This window comes from Hemiscyllium ocellatum, chromosome 17 (assembly GCF_020745735.1).
Source record: "Hemiscyllium ocellatum isolate sHemOce1 chromosome 17, sHemOce1.pat.X.cur, whole genome shotgun sequence".
NCBI lineage: Eukaryota > Metazoa > Chordata > Chondrichthyes > Orectolobiformes > Hemiscylliidae > Hemiscyllium > Hemiscyllium ocellatum.
Window position 1 is genome coordinate 68920707 of NC_083417.1, and position 24068 is coordinate 68944774.

A 24068-nucleotide genomic window follows, 5' to 3' on the forward strand; every position below is an offset into this window, starting at 1 on the left:
GAACTAAAGGGTTAATTTTAGGTTAATTTCAACCACCATGCAGATCACATGGCAAAGTGATGTTACCAAATCTGCCATTTACAGGGTCTTTCGAAGAGGAGGAAATATCACTCTGGTATTCAACAGAAAATATCCTATAAAATTATTTTGAAGAGGAGTAGGGCATTCTCTCCAGTGTTTTGGCCAATATTTATCCTTTAATCAAGATCACAAAAGCAGATAATCTGGTCATTGCTTCATTATTGTTCATGACATCTTGCTGCACACGAATTGACACTTCTCCTATTACAACAATAACATCTTGAAAAAGGAGTTCCTCTGGTTATACAGCACTTCAGGAAATCCTGATGCTGTGGAAAGTGCACAAAAATACAAGTCTTTTTCATTCCCATGTCGTTGACTGTGGTGGAAAGAATAAATCTTTTTCTCAACTTGAAGTGTACAAGCTTATGTCTCATTTTAATGAATGTTTTTGGACATAATTAATTTATAGTTGTTTGAGAACCTTTACTGAGTCCTGTTTAGTCAAGTTTATTGATATAATACACACATACATAGGTTGAGTTGTCAGTTTCTTCTATTTTCAGGGTGTTCTTTTGTGTGTTTCCTGGTGATGATTATTAGAACAGTCAGGGTTGACAGGTCTTCAACTCAAACTAGCGTCATGGCAGCTTTTAAATTACTCCCTGCATGAAAGGAATAGCAAGGTCTACTAGTAACATGCATGTCTTGCAACATCACCTAGCACTTCAGGAGCCTGTTCCCCTGAAATTTCCCTAGTCAGCGAGCAGAATGGAGTTCTGCAATTTGCCCCAAAGGAATAATTGCAGCAAGAAAGCAGCAAATCAATGATTGGAGTTGGAAAGATGAGTCAAACCTATGATGCCCGCAAACTCTTACAGTTTTTTATATTAGATTAGATTACTTACAGTGTGGAAACAGGCCGTTCGGCCCAACAAGTCCACACCGACTTGCCGAAGCGCAACCCACCCAAACCCCGTTCACCTAACACTACAGGCAATTTAGCCAGGCCAATTCACCTAACCTGCACATTTTTGGACTGTGGGAGGAAACCGGAGCACCCAGAGGAAACCCATGCAGACACAGGGAGAATGTGCAAACTCCACACAGTCAGTCGTTTGAAGCGGGAATTGAACCTGGGTCTCTGGTGCTGTGAGGCAGCAGTGCCAACCACTGTGCCACCGTGCCGCCCACTGGAAAGCATCATCTTCCTGTATGAAAAACAGATGACACCGAAAACATGTAGCAGCTCTGTCTAACAAGAAAAAATAAACAGGGGAACAATATGAATCAAGATCAAGAGAACCACCAAAATAAACAGTTCTGATGAGAAATCAACATTGCCCTGTTTTCTCTTTTTCTTTCAAATAAAACCAATTGTTTAACAGATCTCAGTGATGATGATGATGATGACAGCTGTGGCGTGCCTAGAATTTACCTCTCCCTATTTAAAACAAGTTTTTTTTTCGTATTTAGGTGGTCTTGCAATATTCTAGTGACTTCCAGATATAATGACAGAAAGCAAGAGATTGACAAGACCTCAGCAGCTGGTGTCTCTGTTTAACGAGTAGGATTTAGTCTGCAGTCTTCCATTAAATGACATGATTGACTGGGCTGCACCTTGAAATAAAACAGATACATTCAAGGAGGAATTACAGCTAGCATTAGAATTTATTACCATCGAGCTGAGAGTCCAATCCTTCACAGCTACAATTGTCTCACGGGTCATTGCTTAGATTTCAATCTGAACCTTGAAGCATAGTTCGCTTCAGATTTAAGACTGAGTCAACATTGAGAAAATACAATTGATACGTAGTTTTGATCATAAACTTGGTTTGATATTTAAATCTCCCTTGACCACAATTTTGAGTTGCTGACTGCTGTGACAAAGGGAATAGGTTCTAAACAGCAGAGCTATCGACTTCCACCCATTCTCAGCTCAGCTGGGTTTCAGATAAGGGAGAGCCTGCTCCATACGAACACATGGATTAGAAGCAGAAGGCAACCTTATGGACCCTTGACCCGACTCCATTTGATAATATCTTGCCTGATGTGATTGAGATCCTTTCTACCCCCTATATCATTTGATTCCCTTGTCAGTCAAGACTCCAATTCTACCTAAACAATATTCAAGGATTCCTCTTAACTGCTTTTTTGGGAAGAGAATTTCACAAACAAATGATGCTCAGAGAGAAGCAATTTTTACTTTCTGTGTTGAATTGTATCCCCTAGTCCTACAGTCCTTCAGAAGGGAAACCATCCTTTCAGCAATCACCCTGTCATACCTCCTCAGGATCATGTTGTGCTTCAATGAGATCACCTCTAAACTCGAGTGAAAACTCTAACCTTTCCAACCTTACTCATAAGAGAACGCACACATTCTAGGGATCAGGTGAGTGAAACTTTTCTCAAATGTTTCTAATGCATTTAGATCCTTTTTTTTTAATTCAGGAGACCATAACTGCTCACAGACCGATAGATGCTGTCTCAGCAATGCCCTTTCCAAATTCAGCAAAAATGTTCCTATTTTTGTATTCCATTCCATTTGCAATACATAAAAGCATTTCATTTGCCTTCCTAATCAATTCCTGTATGTTCATAGTAACGGTATGCAATTCATGTATCAGGACACCTAGATCCCTTTGTACTATATTACTCTTCAATCTCTCTTGATTTAATATGCTGCTTTTCTATTCACATTTTCCGACATTGTACTCTATCTATCAAATCTTCGTCACTCAATTAAATTATCTAAAACTCTTAGCAGACTCTTTATGCCCTCTTTATAAATTACTTTCCTACTATAATCCAGCAATGACCCCATCCCCTGGGTTCAGACATTTGCCACGGATCCAAGATTTCTATTCTTCACACATGGATGCAACCCATCATTTACTTATTTAGAGCTCTTCGTTTAACGTGCAGCTTCATCTATATACTTCAAATGCAGACAGTTTTTGCCTAATCCAAGACATTTCTCAGTGCTATTTTTCCCAAAGGTGAAGAACTTTTAAAAATTCAAATTCCTAATAATATTTTGCTTTGGATGAGGTGCCAATAAGTACCAGACGAGTGAAACCCGACCAAACACAGCACTACTTCAAGAAAGAAGAGCAAGGAGAAAGACAGACTGAAGTAAAATGGTGTCTCTCCAGAAATGGCTTAAAGATAACTGAAGATGCATTTTAACTTCCCCAACCACCTTCAAACTTGATGAGTTTTCAACTCTCTCCCATCCTGCCTTCACAAACATCTGCGATTACATGTGGGACAGAAACAGGCTATTGGCCCAAATGGTCCAACCTGTTCGTTCTCCACGTGGGTCTCCTCCCAACCCTTTTCATTAATGCCACCAACTCTACTCCTTTCGCCCTCATGTTTCTCTTGATTATCATTAACTCCTTGAAAAAACAGAAAATCTAACAACAGTTAACAACTCAGATCTCACCTTGCTGCCTGATCTGTTGAGTATTTTTAGCATTTTCTATTTTGCTTCTGATTTATGCACCTGCAATATTTTGCTTTTGTACTCCCTGTGGCAGAGAGCTCCACTTTCAACCACTCTCTGCATAATTTACCCCGAATCCCTATGGAATTAATTACTGCCTACACTAAACTTATGGCCTCTATTCCTGCTTTCATTTGTGACAAGAAACATTGAAATATCTCTGTATCTACCCTGCATTGCTGCATAATCTTAAAAACCTCTATATTATCACACCTCAGTGCTTCTCCTTATTCAGTGCAGAATTTGGTTATTCGATCATTCCTGATGGTTGCCAATTCTCAGCTTCTTGCAATTATCCTATGTTCCTCACCTAAATAATTTGATTTATTATTGTCACATGTACTGAGACAGTGAAAAGTATTGTTTTGCATGCTATCCAGAAAAATCATATCTTACACAAGTACATCAGGCTAATAGAAGAGAATACAGAATATAGTGTTCCACTTACAGAGAAGGTGCAGAGAAAGTTCAACTTTAATATACAAGAAGTCCATTCAAAAGTCTGATAATAGTCAGGAAAAAGCTGTTCTTGAATCTGTTGGCACGTGTTTTCAAACTTTTGTATCTTCTGCCCCATGGAAGAGGATGTAAGGGAGTATAACCAGGGTAATTATTTGTGTGCCTCAGTGATAAATATCTCAGGGCATCTAACTACAATAAAAAAGTCACAACTAGGACCAAACCTATACACAGATAAATCATTCTAGCACATGATCAGTAACAGGAAAGTCTGACTGGTTGCTTCCTCTCCTGACCCAGTACAGCCTAGTATTGCTGATCAAGAGAAAACGGACTTGATAGAGATCCCATTCAATTGAGGCAACAATGTATTTCAAACTCACACTGATAACAGCCACACATTAATTTGTACCATAAATTCAGCATCAATTACTTGAAACGATTAATTTGTATTAAGATTGTTGTAATGACTTTCTCAGTAAAGTTAAAAATCACACAATTCTGGGTAATCTAAGATGGAGGACGGGAAAAATTTCTGGCTGTAACAGCTGCTCCTTTTTTGAGGTATTTTAGGTGCTGGAGGGGATATCCTCAAATTCCAGGAGCAGCAATTTCTGTTTTATTGTTTTGGAACTTTGGGGGAGAAAAAGTCAAAACAACAGCAGTTTTAAAAGGGAGAAGCACAGACAAAGGAAGCACATGGTGTGGTCAGTGTAGGGGGGAGAGAGAGAGAGAGAGAGAGAGAGGATGAAAGAACCTGCACAGTTACTGCCTTTGCTGTTTGAATTGATTTATCGTTGGACATCGGAGTGCATCTGGGAAAATTAATAAACAGTGAAATTCACAACTGATTTTGGAGGAACTGTTGGGCAAAGTTCACAGCACAGAATCAGATAAGTTAATGGTTGTTTAAGTGGCCTACAGAGAATCTGCAGCAGTGAGTAGAGTAGGTTCTTTCTTGATTATATGTTTTTGGAGATATGTCTCTTGATTAAACTTAAATATAAGCCATAACTATTAATTTAACCTGGGGCAGAGTTTGTAGAGGAATAAGATGGTGTTAATTTTTGGGTCTGAGATTGTGAATGAGCAAAAATGGCCTTTAATAGTGTGTTATGTACTTCTTGTCAGATGTGGGAGTTTAAAGAGGGTTTAAGGGTTACTACGGATAATATCTGCCATAAATGCTGTTGGTTGCGAATCTTATCAAATCGAATGGATCGGTTGGAGAGTCAGTTAGAAGCAATGAGGAATTTGCAACAGCAACAGTGTGTGATGGATAGCAGTTATAGGAAGGGGGGAAAAGTCTCAGATACAGGCCCATAGATGGGTCAACTCCAGGAAAGGTAAGAGAGGTAGGCAGCTAGTGCAGGAGTCTTTTGTGGATAAACCTATCTCAAAGAGGTATGCTGTTTTGGAAAATGTAGAGGGTGATGGATTCTCAGGGGAACGTAGCACTAATAGCCAAGTCTCTTTATTGAGATTGGCTCTAATGCAACGAGGGGTACGTCCAAGAGATCAATTGCATTAGGGGATTCTAAAATCCGAGGTACAGACAGACATTTCTGTGGCCAGCAGCGAAAAAGCAGAATGGTGTGTTGCTTCTCTGGTGCCAGGTTCAAGGATGTCTCAGAGACGGTGCAGAATGTTCTCATGAGGGAGAGGGGCCAGCAAGAGATCATTGACCACATTGGAACCAAAGACATAGGAAGAGAAAAGGTTGAGATTCTGAAGGGAGATTAGAGAGAGTTAGGCAGAAATTTAAAAAGCAGATCCTCTAGAGTAGTAGATTAGATTAGATTGCTTACAGTGTGGAAACAGGCCCTTCGGCCCAACAAGTCCACACCGAACTGCCACCCACCCGGACCAATTCCCCTACATTTACCTCTTTTCCTAACACTACAGGCAATTTAGCATGGCCAATTCACCTAACCTGCACATCTATGGACTGTGGGAGGAAACCGGAGCACCCAGAGGAAACCCATGCAGACACGGGGAGAATGTGCAAACTCCGCACAGACAGTCGCCTGAGGCGGGAATTGAACCCAGGCCTCTGGCGCTGTGAGGCAGCAGTGCTAACTACTGTGCTGCACATCAGGATTATTCCCAGTGCTACAAGCTAGTGAGGGCAGGAATAGGAGGAGAGAGCAGATGAATGCATGGCTGAGGAGCTGGTGTATGGGAGATGGATTCCCATTTTTGGATCATTGGAATCTCTATTTGGGATAGGAGTAACCTGTGCACGAAGGACAGATTGCACCTAAATTGGAAGGGGACTAATATACCAGCACAGAGATTTGCTGGAGCTGCTCGGGAAGATTTAAACTAGTAAGGTTGGTGGGGGGGGGGGGGGAAGAGACAGGCAGGGAGACCCAGGGAGATAGTGAGGAAAGAGATCAATCTGAGACTGGTACAGTTGAGAACAGAAACGAGTGAAACAGTCAGGGCAGGCAGGGACAAGGTAGGACTAATAAATTAAACTGCATTTATTTCAATGCAAGGGGCCTAACAGGGAAGGCAGATGAACTCTGGGCATGATTAGGAACATGGACTGGGGTATCATAGCAATTACAGAAACATGGCTCAAGGATGGACAGCTTAATGTTCCAGGATACAAATGATACAGAAAGGATGGAAAGGGAGGCAAAAGAGGAGGGGGAGTGGCATTTTTGATAAGGGATAGCATTACAGCTGTGCTGAGGGAGGATATTCCCAGAAATACATTCAGGGAAGTTATTTGGGTGGAACTGAGAAATAAGAAAGGGATGATCACTTTACTGGGATTGTATTATAGGCCCCCCCAATAGTCAGAGGGAAATTGAGAATCAAACTTGTAAGGAGATCTCAGCTACCAGTAAGAATAATAGGGTGGTTATGGTAGGGGATTTTAACTTTCCAAACATCGACTGGGACTGCCATAGTGTTAAAGGTTTAGATGGAGAAGAACTTCTTAAGTGTGTACAAGACAATTTTCTGATTCAGTATGTGGATATACCTACTAGAGAATATGCAAAACCTGACCTACTCTTGGGAAATAAGGGAGGGCAGGTGACTGAGGTGTCAGTCGGGGAGCACTTTGGGGCCAGCGACCATAATTAGATTAGATTTAAAATAATGATGGAAAAGGATAGACCAGATCTAAAAGTTGAAGTTCTAAATTAGAGAAAGACCAATTTTGATGGTATTAGGCAAGAACTTTTGAAAGGTAAAACAATGACTGCAGACGCTGGAAACCGGATTCTGTATCAGTGGTGCTGGAAGAGCACAGCAGTTCAGGCAGCATCCAACGAACAGCGAAATCAACGTTTCGGGCAAAAGCCCTTCATCAGGAATTATTCCTGATGAAGGGCTTTTGCCCGAAACGTTGATTTCGCTACTCGTTGGATGCTGCCTGAACTGCTGTGCTCTTCCAGCACCACTGATCCAGAAAGAACTTTTGAAAGCTGATTGGGGGCAGATTTTTGCAGGCAAAGGGACGGCTGGAAAATGGGAAGCCTTCAGAAATGAGAATCCAGAGAAAGTATATTCCTGTCAGGGTAAAAGGAAAGGCTGGTAGGTATAGGGAATGCTGGATGACTAAATAAATTGAGGGTTTTGTTAAGAAAAAGAAGGAAGCATGTGTCAGGTATAGACAGAATAGATCAAGTGAATCCTTAGAAGAATATAAAGGAAGTAGGAATATAGTTAAGAGAGAAATCAGGAGGGCAAAAAGAGGACATAAGATAGCTTTGGCAAATAGAATTAAGGAGAATCCAAAGAGTTTTTGCAAATACATGAAGGACAAAAGATAATAGGGCTCCTCATAGATCAGCAAGGCGGCCTTTGTGTGGAGCCGCAGAAAATGGGGGAGATACTAAATGAGTATTTTGCATCAGTATTTACTGTGGAAAAGGATTTGGAAGATATAGAGTGTAGAGAAATAGATGGTGACATCTTGCAAAAGGTCCATATTACAGGGGAGAAAATGCTGGATGTCTTGAAACGGGTAAAGGTGGATAAATCCCCAGGAACTGATCAGGTATACCCTAGAACTCTGTGGGAAGCTAGAGAAGTGATTGCTGGGCCACTTGCTGAGATATTTGTATCATCGATAGTCACAGGTGAGGTGCCAGAAGACTGGAGATTGCATAATGTGGTGCCACTGTTTAAGAAGAGTGGTAAGGACAAGCTAAGGAACTATAGAGCAGTGATCCTGACCTTGATGGTGAGTGAGTTGTTGAAGGGAATCCTGAGGGACAGGATGTACATGTATCTGGAAAGGCAAGGACTGACTAGGGATAGTCAACATGGCTTTGTGCGTAGGAAACCATGTCTCATAAAACTTGATTGTGTTTTTTGACGAAGTAACAAAGAGGATTGATGAGGGCAGAGCAGTAGATGTGATCTATATGGACTTCAGTCAGGCCTTCGACAAGGTTCCCCATGGGAGACTGATTTGCAAGGTTAGATCTCATGGAATCCAGGGAGAACTAGCCATTTAGATACAGAACTGGCTCAAAGGTAGAAGACAGAGGGTGGTGGTGGAGGGTTGTTTTTCAGACTGGAGGCCTGTGACCAGTGGAGTGCCACAAGGATCGGTGCTGGGTCCTCTACTTTGTGTCATTTACATAAATGATTTGGATGCGAGCATAAGAGGTATAGTTAGTAAGTTTGCTAAAATTGGAGGTGTAGTGGAGAGCGAAGAGGATTACCTCAGATTACAACAGGATCTTGATCAGATGGGCCAATGGCTGAGAAGTGGCAGATGGAGTTTAATTCAGATAAATGCGAGTTGCTGCATTTTGGGAAAGCAAATCTTAGCAGGACCTTTACACTTAATGGTAAGGTCCTAGGGAGTGTTGCTGAACAAAGAGGCTTGGAGTGCAGGTTCATAGCTCCTTGAAAGTGGAGTCGCAGAGATAGGATAGTGAAGGCAGCGTTTGGTATGCTTTCTTTTATTGGTCAGAGTATTGAGTAAAGGAGTTGGGAGGTCATGTTGCGGCTGTACAGGACATTGGTTAGGCTACTGGTGGAATATTGCGTGCAATTCTGGTCTCCTTCCTATTGGAAAGATGTTGTGAAACTTGAAAGGGTTCAGAAAAAGATTTACAAGGATGTTGCCAGGGTTGGAGGATCTGAGCTATTGGGAGAGGCTGAACAGGCTAGGGCTGTTTTCCCTGGAGTGTCGGAGGCTGAGGGGTGACCTTATAGAGGTTTACAAAATTATGAGGGGCATGGATAGGGTATAGAGGCAAAGTATTTTCTCCGGGGTTGGGGAGTCCAGAAGTAAAGGGTATAGGTTTAGGGTGAGAGGGGAAAGATATAAAAGAGACCTATGGGGCAACGTTTTCACACAGGGGGTGATACATGTATGGAATGAGCTGCCTGAGGAAGTAGTGGACGCTGGTACAATTGCAACATTTAAGAGGCATTTGGAAGGGTATATGAATAGGAAGGGTTTAGAGGGATATGGGCCGGGAGCTGGCAGGTGGGACTAGATTGGGTTGGGATATCTGGTCGGCATGGACGGGTTGGACTGAAGGGTCTGTTTTCATGCTGTACATCTCTATGACTATGACTCTATAACACCAGGTTACAGTCCAACAGGCTTAGTAGGAAGTACAGGTAGACAACCCTTTATCTGAAAAGATCTAAAATCTGGAGGTTTTCTCATGAAGTTTTTATCTCATTAATAAGGTTGTTTGATGTGCAAACAGTTAACCCAACTCCACACCCACTTGATGCATGTCACTCAGATGCAACGTGGGGGTAGCATTGCCCAGCACTGTGAGGCCTCAGTTCTATCTCAGGGTCCATAATACTCACTTTGGTAAGACTTTTTAAAAATTTCACCATCAAACAGTCACTTATTCCGAAATTTGAAAAATTCCAAATTCCAAAAACCAGCTGGCCCCCAGGTGTTTTTGGATAAAGGATTGTGTACCTGTACTAGCTTTCAGAGCGCTGCTCCTTCGTCAGCTAGCTACTCACCATCATTTCTCTGTAAAGGCTGGAGTCAGTTATCTTTGTCTGTTACACTCCTGGCATGATAAAAAAAGGCCATAGGTTCTTGTGACAATTGCTCTTCATTCCAAAGCAATTATTATAGTGGAGCAAACATTGCTAATGGGTCCAAAGATGTTTTCAGTGTTATTAAAGAGGTTTGCAAATGACTTAGCCTTGAATAGCCTCACTTTTGAAATGTAATTAAAACACTATTGTATAAAAACAGGGACATTGAATGAAGACTGAATTAGAATGGCATATCCTGATTCACTGGTCTGGTCTCCAGCTGAGTCTTAGTCAAAGTCTATATTTAGAAAAATCCGCATGAGCAAGATCAAAGGAGAGCAGCACATGAAGATTAACCTTATTTTTAAAAAAATGCTCGGCGAATATCCATAGATTTATTAAAAATATAATAATAAGTAGGGGGCGGCATGGTGGCATAGTGGTTAGCACTGTTGCCTCACAGTGCCAGGGATAATGGGTTCAATTCCAGCCTCAGGTCACTGTCTACGTGGTGTTTGCACATTCTCCATGACTGTGTGGGTTTCCTCCCTTAGGTTAGGTGAATTGACTATGCTAGTTTGTCATTACTGTTTAGGGATGTGCAGGGTAAAAACAATGACTGCAGATGCTGGAAACCAGATTCTGAATCAGTGGTCCTGGAAGAGCACAGCAGTTCAGGCAGCATCCAACGAGCTTTAGGGATGTGCTGGTTCGGTCAATTACCCATGGAAATTACAGGGATGGGACAGGTGTCTGGGTGTGGGAGGGCTGCTCTTTCGAGGGTCGGTGTGCACTTGAAAGGCTGAATGGCCTGCTTCTACACTGAAGGGATTCTGTGATGAATGTTCTTATGTTTTGGTGTGAACTTTGCCCATTACAATTTTCACATATTTTAAATGCATTTGTTAGTGTAAACTCGTCACGTTTGAAAAGAAGCATCACTGAATTATTTGACTATAAAGCCCACCATAGTCAAGCCTAATCCTCTGACTCATGACCACACACTGGAACATTTCATCTATGCTCAGGATCATTCAGCTTATGATTTTACAAAAGGAAGCAAGCTCCTCTGACTAAACCTGTCTTTTCGCCTGATGAAGGAACACTGCTCTGAAATATTCTGATTTTAAATAAACCTATTGGACCTGGTGTCGTGTGACTTCTGACCTTGTCCACCCCAAGTCTAACACCAACACCTCTACATCATGGTTCTGACTTAAAAGTAGGCTAGAAAAATCTCAATGAGCAAGATGTAATTTGATTGGTTTACCTACTGACATTAGTAGTCCCTCATCCATTTGTCATAATTAGGGTCTGCAGCTCAACTTTTTCATCTCCACTTCCTGGTGCTGAGACTTACTGCAACATCTGTCTATTTAATAATCTAAAATATCCATTAAAAATAGAATGAAATTAAATAGACATTTAAAGAACTGAGATGTAGAACCAGATTTTCATGGAACTGAAAATGGCAGGTGAAAGCTGGATGCCAAGTCCCACCCCTCCGCTTCTGACAAATCTCATTGTTTTGTTTGCAGGGACAAGAGGCTGGGTGTGAATTCCACAGGCAAGTGGCCCACACTCAACAAGGCCATCTAAAATTCAAGCTGAAGTCAAGAGCCAATGCTCACTGTTCCAACAGTCTTAACTCACAGTGTAATAGTCAGGGATTTATGAGGTAGAGTAAATGCTTTCGCAGGGCATACAGAGGGTACATTTAAAGTGTCACGATCTCAAATAATTTAAATACCTAGTACTTTATGAAAAATAAATACTGCGGCTGTCAGTGTTAATAAAGCGCCATCTGCTAGACTTCTTTGAGTGACAGGCCATTTAAAGCAGCTTAGAGACAAATCTGCCCTGGAGTTTCAAGAGTACATTGTTGACAACTGCTGCCAAGAAACACTTGGCTCATTTCAAAAACTCTGAAAAACACTTACCTCAGCCAGGGATATGGCATACATCTTCTGATTGACACAAAAAGAGGCTCTTAAAGGATTGGCTATTGATGTGGTTATTGTGTAGTTTTTTTTGTATATAACAGATTGACTACATGAGGAAATATTAAAATCTTTTAACGGTTTTCATGAATGAGAGGTTTTCATGCTGCATTATTTATGTGCTTTACTCAATTGTTAGATATATAACTTTCTTCCACATGGCCTGTGAGGATTGCCCATAGTGGGTGACTGGCCATGGGCATGCCATAAGGATGGTGAAGGTAGCATGTGGGTATACAATGGAATGAACATGGCATGAGCGTGAGTTGGTTTATGGGCATGAGGGTGCATAGGGAATAAATTGGAACTCAAGGTGGGAGGTTGGTGATAAATGAGGTGGGCAATGTAATGATTTCTAAAACAAGTACATCAAATTTTCTTCTTTCCAACAGGGGTAGGGGGAATTCAAAACTAGAGAGCATCATTTTGAAGTGAGATGAGAAAGATTTGAATGGGACGTGAACGGCAACTTTTTTTGCACGGAGGTTCAATTACGGAACAATCTGCAAGAGGAAGTTGCAGATGCAGGTACAGTTGCAGCATTCAAAAGACTTTTGGACAAGGTACATGAAACGGAAAGGCTTACAGGGATTTGGGCAAAATGCAGGCAAATGGGGCTTGTTGAGTTTGGGATATCTGGTCAGTATTGACGGGTTGAACCAAGGGTTTGTTTCTGTACTGTACATCTCTGTGATTCTATAACCCAACTCGGGACATATCCAACTTGTAAGTGCTTCCAAACTGCTTCTGTAGTTTGCAGACCCGACCCAATCCCATCCCTCCTCCCCAGGATGATAACCACAATGGATGATTCATATCAATATGTGTCTGATGAGTTGGGAAACTTCCCAGTTACAGGAATTTATTATCTAAAACTAAACGTAATTAAGTCCACCCAGCATTCAGTGCTCTTTCAAGATGATGCATTTCATGCAAGAAACAATTATTAGAGATTTTAAGACCTTGCTAGCAACTTGTGTACTGAAATATTAATTTATAACTGCATCACCAACAGGAATTTGTTCTAATTAAATGTCTGGAGCTTTCAGAGGGACCAAAATATTGCACATGATCAACAACTCTCACCAATTTTTTAATATATATATTTCGATGTGCATGTGTTTTTGTGACAGTACCAGTGATATTGCAAATCCTCAATGCATCCTTTTCCACCTTCAGAAGTTAATTAATCTAGTTCCACACATTAACCTAGTTATATACTGCGTGTTCATGACAGTATTAAAGTAGTACACAAGTCGACATACTCTTGAGATTAGCAGTAAAAGAACGGAATTGTATACTCAACTTTACCTCTGAAATCACTGGATTATTATTGGAATCTGGAACCTGTCTGATTAATACCAGCAACAGCAGTGTTCTCACCTCTCTTCACAGTGACCGGGCCAATACTTACTCTTCAATTAAATCGCTATAACAGGCTACTGAGACATAAGACATCGGAGTGGAAGTAAGGCCATTCGGCCCAGAGAGTCCACTCTGCCATTCAATCATGACTGATGTGCATTTCAACTCCACTTACCTGCACTTTCTCCGTATCCCTTAAATCCTTGCGAGATCAAGAGTTTATCAATCTCTGCCTGGAAGACATTGAACATCCCGGCTTCCACTGCACTCCATGGCAATGAATTCCCCAGGCCCACCACTTTCTGGCTGAACAAATGTCTCCTCATTTCCATTCTAAATTGACCCCCTCTAATTCTAAGGTTGTGCCCACAGGTCCTAGTCTCCTTGCTTAATGGAAACCACTTGATCATTTTCTCGCTATTATTAGTAGTGATTTGATAGAGACAAATTGGCTGTTTGGTTTCATACATTACAAAGCTGACTATAATTTGAAAGTATTCATTAGATGCAAAATGCTTTGGTACATTCCGAGGTCTTCAAAGTCAATGCAAGTCTTTCTTTCTTGCTTATCATTCTGAAAGGGTGAGTTTAACATTTTTTCCCTCTCTTAGACCATTGTCGTACAGCACGGAAACAGACCCTTCGGACCAACCATGCTGAACTTAATCCCAAACTAAATTAGTCCCACCTGCCTGATCCTGTCCCATATCCCTCCAAACCTTTCCTATTCATGTACTTATCGAAGCGTCTTTTAAATGTTGCAATTGTACCCACATCCACCACTTCCTCAGGAAACTCATTCCAAACATGATGCACCCTCTGTACTAAAAATCTGCCCCCATGTCTTTTTAAAATCTCTCTCCTCTCACCTTAAAAATGTGCTCCTAGTCTTGAAATCCCCATTGCAGGCAAAAGATGAGACTCAAGTTCCTTTGTTTAAGCACCTATTCAAGTTTATACGGTAGATGTGCACTTCAAGAAAAAGATCTACAGCTCAAATATTTATTGCAAGAACAAAAAGTTTAATTGAAAACAACTTCCAATCAACTATTCCTATGGATAATAACTTCCAACCAAAAAGTTACTTATCCATATCCCCACACAATTGTGTTCTCACAGTTCACATTTCAGGTTAGTGTTTATTATTGAATCATGTTTGAACTAATACATGTGATTTCATTATTCATTAATCCAAAAGTACTGAGGCCAACACTGAATATCAGTTAACTGAGATCAGTTAATTTGCAATGGACCAAGAGTTCATCCTGGGATCTGGTTCATATAGTTTAACAATTGTCTGCTAAATTGTCAGCTGACAATTTAATTGTAGTGATCAATATTACAAGTGTCTCTACTGGAAGGAAGGTTAGAATCAGAAGACAGATTTAAGATTACTGGCATAAGAACCAGAGGAAAGAATGAAGAGATTTTTTCAAATCTCCCCCGATCTGGGATGCTGGGCCTGAAAGTGTGATGGAAGCACATTTCAACAAAAATCTTTCAAAAGGAAGGGATATATACCTTTACAAAAAATGTTTTCAGGCTAATGTAGCAAGAATAAGGGGAGTCAAGCCAATTGGACAGCTCTTTCAAACAGCTGATACAAATGGCCCTGTAAGATTCTATAAGCTGTAAACCCGTCTTCACCAACTAAAGGAAGCAAACTTACCGTATATCCCGCCTTGGCACTGAGATGTTCTGCAGCTACCAGCAATGCATTGAGGGTGGCACCACCACTACCAACACGAGTCTGTGGATCCTCCACAGTGAGAAGAACTACATCAGGAGCAATGGATCCTTTGTGTTGGCGGATTTCAAGTTCTGGAAAGAAAATGGACGAGACTCCAGTGAGAATGTTAGACTGTCAAGTCATCAGTGGTAGTAATGATGTGACAGTCTTTATGTGAAATTAGAGTACTGGTTTTCATTCATTGGTTTTTACCTTAATGAAAGGCTGGGTATGGTGCAGTGAGTTACTCATCTCCTGACCCAGCAAAACCTGTCTATCAGCTACAAGGCAAAAATTATAGAGTGTGACAGAATACTCACCATTTCCAAGGATAAGTGCAGCTACTGCTCACAAGATGCTCAGCAGTAGCAAAGTCATCTGCTGAATTAACACCACATCACTACCTTAATCATTCATTTCCTCCACAAACAGCATGGCATAGTAGCAATCTGTATCATCTATAGGATGCAGTGCAGTATTTTGACAGAATTTTCCAAACCATCTTAGTAGAACAAGGGTAGTAACTATCTGGGAATACCCCTACCTTCTCCTTCAAATCTCATAGTCATACTTATTGCTATTCCTTCTTCACCACTGGGTTAAAATCCTGTAAGCTCATACTTAGTAATAGTTAAAATACTTCCACTGCAGAGATTTCAACAGTACAAAAAGGATTACCACCTTCTCAAGCGAACCTGGGGACAGACAATAATTACTGCCTTGCTGACAATTCACAGATTACAAGGATAAATATTTAATAAGTGTGTTGACTGAAAATATTCTATAAAAACAAAGTAATTTAGCACTTGAAATAAATTATTTTAAATTAAGTCTCTCCAACATATTTAACACACTTGGCAAGTAGGTTTATTTTAAAAAGTGGTACCAACAGGCTAGGAGGAATACAAATACAAAGAATTATGTTGGTTAATATAATTTTGTGATAAAAATGCAGCAACATTTCAACTTACATTGAATTTACTCCACAGAAAAACTGGTCTACACCACAGTTTATAGTCCACATCAGCCTCCTCCCACACCTTTTCCTCTAACTCTATCAGCTATAATCTTCTATTTCTTTCTTCCAATGCACTTATCTAGCTGCCCTAAAATGCAGCTATTTCATTGAACCTATTTCATACCATACCTACTTCATTTCATAACATATAATGAAAATGTTGTGATAGGGTCGGATCTGTGTAATGTTTGAGCTACTGAAGATCCATGGTCGTCATCAGTACCACTCACTACTCCTCAGATACTGAGCAGCCTGTGTTGTGAAACAAGTTTATAAAGTGTTTTTATTATTTGGAATTTGGGTTCCAAAGTAGAGATGAATAGTTTTTTGGTTTTCTATACTGTGAGGATGGCTTTTCTTTCAAAGATCAAGTGTCAGCTCAGTTATGTGGCATACCCCCCTCCTCCCCACCCCCCATACCAATATGGCTTCCTATTTCCAACAAATGCATTGTTAACATTCACAAGGCATGACCCACTAGACACGAGTAGACATTCTGGTGGTGCCCATTTCCACAGCTGAACGTTTCTCTTTGCAGAGCTACATGGTCCTAAGCAATTCTCCTGAACTCAACCTTTCTCTCTTAACATACAAAGTAAAGTTCTTTGGTTAAACACAGTGAGCCATGTTTCAGCAACTCCAAATCCGGCCTTCCTATGCTTAATGATTTTTTTAAAACCAAAGCCCACCATCCTGTTCATTTAAAACATAGCCATGCCCTCAGCAATTACCTCCACAGCAACCTCGGGGCTTTGTTGCTTCTAAAAGCCGCTAAGCTGGGTCAAATGTTTAAGCCTTGCTTACAAACATAGAAAAACAAGAATAAAACAAATTGAAAGTAAACAACTACCAAATCACCTCAACGTGAAATTCTACATTTTTAATCCTTAATATAATTAATATGCAGGTCATTGTGCTATAACGTGTTTTCTCTTAATAAGAATTCACCATAACACGATTGATAAATAAAGGACACTGTTTCTGTAGTCTAAACATTTAAAGTGTGTGTTGGTTATAATGTGATTCTGGCCCTATTAGCTTTGTTGTGGGGAAAATCACCAGCCTTGGAGTCAGAGTCAGGGTTCAACAACAGAGTTTATTGTACAAGGAAATACCGGAGCTACAGGGAGGGGAAGACACCAACAGCACAGTGGTCAGCTGTGAGTTCTCTCTCAACCTGGAGCATACCAAGAAACTTTTATACGTTTTGAAATATAATAGATCAGTGATGAGGTTACTGTCTTTGTAAGATAGTTTGTTTAAACAGTGCAGCATTGTTGATAGTCTTGGTGCAGTCGTCGTCAGTTCCAGCGCAGCCTTTGTTAATTGTCAGTTTCGGAGTCTGTATCAAACAGTTAGCATTTCTATCAGAGGTGTTGGCTGGATCCAGACACTTCGGTGGGCAGTGTACACTATTCATGCGCATTCTCTCACCCCCAACCGCCTTAGACTAATCAATTAAGTTGAGAGTGCATTGTGCTGGCATTTTGGTGGCCCCAGGCAGTATCTGTGTTCTCTCTGCTATCTCTTGTGGTCCATTGGCCATCTTGCGTGTGAACTGGCCAACTTACGGCTCAGCGGCCATCTTTTGTGTCCGTGTGCCTACTGTCACCCTGTCCCATGCCATCTCCTACTTCAGTTTAAATGGTACTACTATTACATGATTTTCTTAGACCACAGGGTTGCACGAGAAAGGAACTACTGTGTTATCGCAGAACCGATTGTACAGACAATTTCCAACACTATCTTTTAGAAAAATAGCAGAAAATGTTTAGGAACACAGTGACGTGCAAGTTTCCCTCCAATTTACACATGATCCTGATTTGGAATTACTTCACTGATCTTTCACTGCTAAAATGCCAGGATATTGTTTCTAACAGCACTGTGGGTCTGCCTATACCAGATAGGCTCCAGCGGTTCAAGGAGATAAATAGGAGGGGGCTGAGACTGGGGGGAAGGTAGCTAGGAATGCAGGTGGGGGGGGGGGGGGGGGGGGGAGGGGGGTGATGGTTGTAGGTTGGGGGCAGAGGGTTATCACCATCACCCCGTACCTTCATCTACCTATTGCTTTTCTAGCTACCTTCCCCCCAGCGTCAGCCCCCTCCTACTTACCTCTCAGCCCTCGAGACCCCTCTACATTCCTGAAGAGCTTATGCTCAAAACGTTGGATGCTGCCTGACCTGCTGTGCTTTTCCAGTGCCATACTTTTGACTCTGATCTCCAGCATCTGCAGTCCACATATTCTCCTCTTCATGAATTGTTGAGAATAAGTTCCCCATGCAACAGACAATGGAACTTTTATAGAGTGGTAAAACAAAAACAAACAAACAGTGGTAGTCTCTTTCGACTTATGCTTGTGCTTGGGTGTCCTTGAAGAGGCAGCACACTGTGTCCTATCAATGCTCTTGATGCCTTTAAAGAGAGGTGGTCACTGCTAAGTGTACAATGCTTTATTTCCTTCTCCAACTCCACTTGAGTTAGCTCCTTCTTACTCCCCTTACCCTCACTTCACTTTGATAGTTCACATTACCCAGAATGGGCTTTGCTTTTAATATTTGCTACAATAATTGACTACAGTGATTACCGATGGTGGTTTGTTGTTTAAAGAAAAACAAAGATAAGCCATGGCGATTGGTAATGGAAAAATCGTTTGGTTGGGGGTAATGATATTTCTGGATATAAAACATGACAGTGTTCCTACCCCTGGGCTGTGGAGGCCTCGGTTCAAATTCCACCTGCTCCATAACTGTGTGATTGCAACTCTGAACAGGTTGATTAGAAAAGTTTTCAAAAAGCAGACCAAAAACAGGTTGATTAGAAAACATCCATAAAAGAAACCCAATCATGGTGACTGGATAGTGGGAAAGCTGTTAGTTGTGTGAGATAGCACTTCTGGGTATGACAAGAAAAAAAGCAGACTTAAGCACTCTTTTGGTACATTGGTAGTGTCCCTAACTTTGAACCGGGAGGCCCAGGTTCAAGTCCCACCAGCTTGAGGGGTACGTCACAACACCTCTGAGCAGGCTGATGAGAAAATATCTCTGTTTGTTCCAGGCTAGGATTAGCCTTCTTACATCATGAGTAGTGGCTTTATTTTGGTCTTCAACAATAAATGATGTTCCTTTCCAGTCTGCTTCAAAGTTATTACCATGGCCATAATATAACAGAATGCTACATTAAGATGAAGATTGATGTTGTTGATTCTGAGACTTGGGTGCTGAATCAAAATAAAGGAAACTACAATTATGAGGTACAAGCTGGCTGTGATACTGTGGGAACGGTGGATAGATAATGGCAAACATTTAAGGTGGATAGTCTACATCCCATGGTACTTAAGGAAGCAGCCCTACAAACAGTGATTGTGCTGATCATCTTTCAAGATGGTAGAGAATATTGAACAGGTCCTAAGGACTTGAGGGTAGCTAAGTTAAGCATGCTATATAAAAAAATGACACAAGGGGAAAACAGAGAATTATAGTTAGGTAATGACTGCAGATGCTGGAAACCAGATTCTGGATTAGTGGTGCTGGAAGAGCACAGCAGTTCAGGCAGCATCCAAGGTGCAGCGAAATTGATGTTTCGGGCAAAAGCCCTTCATGAGGAATAAAGGCAGTGAGCCTGAAGCATGGAGAGATAAGCTAGAGGAGGGTGGGGGTGGGGAGAAAGTAGCATGGAGTACAATGGGTGAGTGGAGGAGGGGATGAAGGTGATAGGTCAGGGAGGAGAGGGTGGAGTGGATAGGTGGAAAAGGAGACAGGCAGGTAGGGCAAGTCCGGACAAGTCATGGGGACAGTGCTGAGCTGGAAGTTTGGAACTAGGGTGAGGTGGGGGAAGGGGAAATGAGGAAACTGTTGAAGTCCACATTGGTGCCCTGGGGTTGAAAGGAATTATAGTTAGCCTGACACTGGTAGCAGGGAAAATGCTAGAGTTCATTATAAAAGATTTAATAGCAGAGTGTTTGGAAAACAGGATTATACAGAGTCAGCATGCATTTACAAAAGGAAAATCATGCATGGCAAATCTACTGGAACTTTTTGCGGTGTAACTGGTAGAGTTGGTGAGGGGAAGCCAGCGGATGTGGTTCACTTGGATTTTCAAAGGATTCACATAACAGCATAGCACTTAAAGTTAAATCACATGGTAGTGGGGTGGTGCACTGAAAAGAACTGGTTGGCAGACAGAAAACAAAGAGTAGGAATAAATGGAGAATATTTTTCTGAGTAGCAGTGACCAGTAGTTTACCGTAGGCATCAGCGTTTTGACCCCAGATATTCACAATATATATTAATGATTTAGGTAAACTAACTAATGGCAATATCTGGCAATACCTTGTGTTGGCAGACAACATAAAGCTAGGCAGGTTGATGAACTGTGAGGAGGTCGCAGAGATGTTTCCAAGTGATTTGGATAAGCTGAGTGAGTGGGCGAATGCATGGTTGATGATATATAATGTGCATAAATAAGACATTATCCACTTTGGTAGCAAAAACAGGAAGGCGGATTAAAATGGCGACACAATAGAAAAGGGGAAGTGCAACAAGACTTCGGTGTTGTTGCACACCAAGTGCTGAAAGTCAGCATACAGGTGCAGCAGGTAGTGAAGGCGGCAAATGGCTAAATCACCTTCAAGCCTGAAACTCTGTATTTTGTGCAATAGCCTACCGTGTAGAATCACATCAAGCGCCTTAGTGAAGTCCATATATACCACATCAACTGCATTATCTTCATCCACCTGTTTTGTCACCTTCTGGAAGAACTCAATAAGGTTAGTGAGGCACGACCTACTCTTCACAAAACTGTGTTAACTATCCCTAATCAAGTTATTCCTTTCCAGCTGATTATCAATCCTATCTCTGATAACATTTTCTAGCACATTACCCACAACCGAAGTAAGGCTCACTGGCCTATAATTACCAGGGTTGTCCTGACTCCCCTTCTTAAACAAGGGAACAATGTTTGCTATTCTCCAGTCTTCTGGCACTACTCCTGTCAACAATGCTGACATAAAGATCAAAACCAAAGGCTCTGCAATCTCCTCTCTGGATTCCCAGAGAATCCGGAGATAAATCCCATTCAGCTAGGAGTCTTATCTACTTTCAGATCTTCCAAAATTGCTAAACCTTCCCCTTTGTCAGCCTCAATGCCATCTAACCTTGTAGTCTGTATCTTCTTTTCTTCTTAGGGATTTCTGCTTCACAGGTCACTGATCAATAAAGGTACCTTTAAGAGAGTTATTCTCTGGACAGTCTGCATGTGTAGGTGGCTTGGCAGTTCTCCCTCAACTGTTCAAGTTTTCTTGGTCTTTACCCCGAAAGCATTGGATTGTGTCATTGGCTTTTAATGTTGCCAATATACTAAATTCAAACTTGATTGGAGTTTGGTATTTTTGGGGTATAATGTAAACTGATTGGCTGAATTTTAATTTATTTTGTCGTCTCTAGGCAAACAGCTAATCTAGCTGTTTGACCAAATATTACATTGTTACCTTATTCAGAACACTTGGTGCTGTACCAGGTAGTTCTGCTGGCCTTTAACTCTCTTAAAGGTACAGTACGCTTTACACCATCATAACGCCTCCCTCCTTATGAAAAGATGAACCATAATGAAAAGGTGACTTCATTTATTCTTCTATACTTTAAGCACATTGCCAGAACATACAGATAACTTTAATCTAAGTTCACCTTAACCTCTTCCTATATATTATATGTATATATAAAACACTAAATAAATATAAATCAGATCTAAACTTTGTCAGTTAACTCTATTATAGCACATCTGCAATTATATTCTTATGACCCGCAACATGTACGATTTTCAAATTAAAAGCCTGTGACATAAGACTCCAATGAAATAGTCTCATATTCTTGTCTTTAAAACTTCTGAGAGTGTAAGAGGATTGTGATCCGTGCACACAACTGTCTCCGACAAATTAGATTAGATTAGATTAGATTCCCTACAGTGTGGAAACAGGCCCGTCGGCCCAACCAGTCCACACTGACCCTCTGAAGAGTAACCCACCCAGACCCATTTCTCTCTGATTAATGCACCTAACACTATGGGCAATTTAGTATTGGCCAATTCACCTGAATTGCACATCTTTGGACTGTGGGAGGAAACTGGAGCAACCAGAGAAAACCCACGCAGACACGGGGAGAACGTGCAAACTCCACACAGATAGTCGCCAAGGCTAGAATCCAACCTGGGACACTGGTGCTGTGAAGCAGCAGTGCTAACCAACTGCTCATGACATACACATTAAAATGTTCTAAGGCCAGTACCAAACTCAATAGTTCTTTTTCAATCATGGAGTAGGATCGTGGATTGAACTGGTAGTTAAATCTCATCCATATCTTTCCACAGCAGGACAACTCCTATGTCACTAGCATCGATTGTGACTTTAAAAAGGTTTGAAAAGTTTGGTGTAGCTAAAACTGGTTTGGTGATAAAGATGGCTTTCTAATGGTTGAATGCCTGCTGGTGTTGTTCTGTCCACTGAAACTTCGTGCTCTTCTTCAGCAAATCGGTTAGTGGTGCCACTACACTGTTGAAATTTGGAACAAACTTCCAACAGAATCCGCTGAGTCCTAAGAATCGGAGCACCTCGAGGTTGTTCGTGGAAATTCCTCGATGGAATTTGTCTTTCATTCTGTGGGGTCAACCTTCCATGACTGATGTTATGTCCCAAGAACGTCACCTCTGCTTCTGTGAATTCAGTTTTGTTTAAGTTTATCACCAGCTTTGCTTCTCATAGTTGTTCAAAGAACTCTGCCAACTGTATCATGTGATCCATCCAGGATTGAGGAAAGATCACTACATCGTTCAAATGGACTGCACAGTTTGTTAACCCAGCTACAACTCTGGTCATGAGTCTACGGAATGTGGCAGGTGCATTCTTCATTCCAAAGGGCATCACTTTAAACCGTTAGATCCTGTATCTCTCAAATGGATAACTGCTCGTCCTTCTCCCCCTGTTCTTTGAGTAAACTTTACCCACAGTAGAGATCAGGTACTAACTACATACCCAGCCCCTGTCCAGGCTGTGTACTCTCCTGCAGCTCCTGAGCTCTTCTTGGGGTCTCCTTTACTACCGTCACAAATGCCATTGGCCTAGCTTCTTTTACCACATCTTTTCCCACAGTGCCTTTCTTTAATGACCACCACTTTGACTTTACGTGCCCCACCTTTTGGCAGTGAAAACACCTTTTGCCATCGCCCTTCTGAAACCATCAGCACTGTAATTTTCTGTGTCCCACTCCATTACAGTGAAAACAGCAGAGGCCTTTCACCTTCGGTACATCCTCTTGAGCTTCTTTAACCTGTGGTAAAATCTTACTAATGTTCTCTACTCTTAGTTTTGGAGTGTAGGATCTCCCGTTCTCCCAACTTTTATTCCTCACAGGACAAAATTCTTGCCAGAAGCTTGTCTTATGCACCAAACATGTACTCATCTGCTAATTCTACTGCCCTTCTCACTTCCTAAACTTTCTATTCTTCCACGTGAATAATTTCCATCTCTGGAAGTGAGTTTTTGTACTCCTCCAACAGAATAATCTCTTGTCGAGTCTCAAAAGGTCCTTTCTATTTTTAAAGCATGCATTCATCTATCTAAAGTATTATGTTTATTTCTTCCTAACTCAACAGAAGTTGGACCTGGTTCCTACTTTGTGTTTCTGAACTGCTGTCTGCATGCTTCTGGTACCAATTCATATGCACTTAAAATAGCCTGTTTAACCACCTCATAACCTCTTGACACCTCATTCGACAGCGCGAAAAATACCTCACTAGGTTTGTCAACCTGTTTAGTCTGCACTAGCATTACCCATAAATCCTTGGACCATTCCACCTGCCTAGCCTATTTTTTCAAATGAAATAAAGGAGGCTTCAACATCTTTATCATCAAAATGAGGCAGAGTTTTGACACATTAGAATATATCACGACCTTCTCTGATAACCTCCACCCTATTAACTTGACTTTGC

At 41.3% G+C, this 24068-nt stretch overlaps 1 protein-coding gene across 2 annotated transcripts in view; it reads right to left on the reverse strand.

Moving 5' to 3' along the window:
- LOC132824028 (L-fucose kinase) overlaps positions 1 to 24068 on the reverse strand; it is a 363536-nt gene that overhangs the window by 201534 nt on the left and 137934 nt on the right. For both annotated transcript variants that reach the window (XM_060838278.1, XM_060838277.1), the window contains exon 3: positions 15014 to 15165. In XM_060838278.1, the coding sequence (XP_060694261.1) occupies positions 15014 to 15165 (152 nt within the window). The remainder of the gene's footprint in view (positions 1 to 15013; positions 15166 to 24068) is intronic.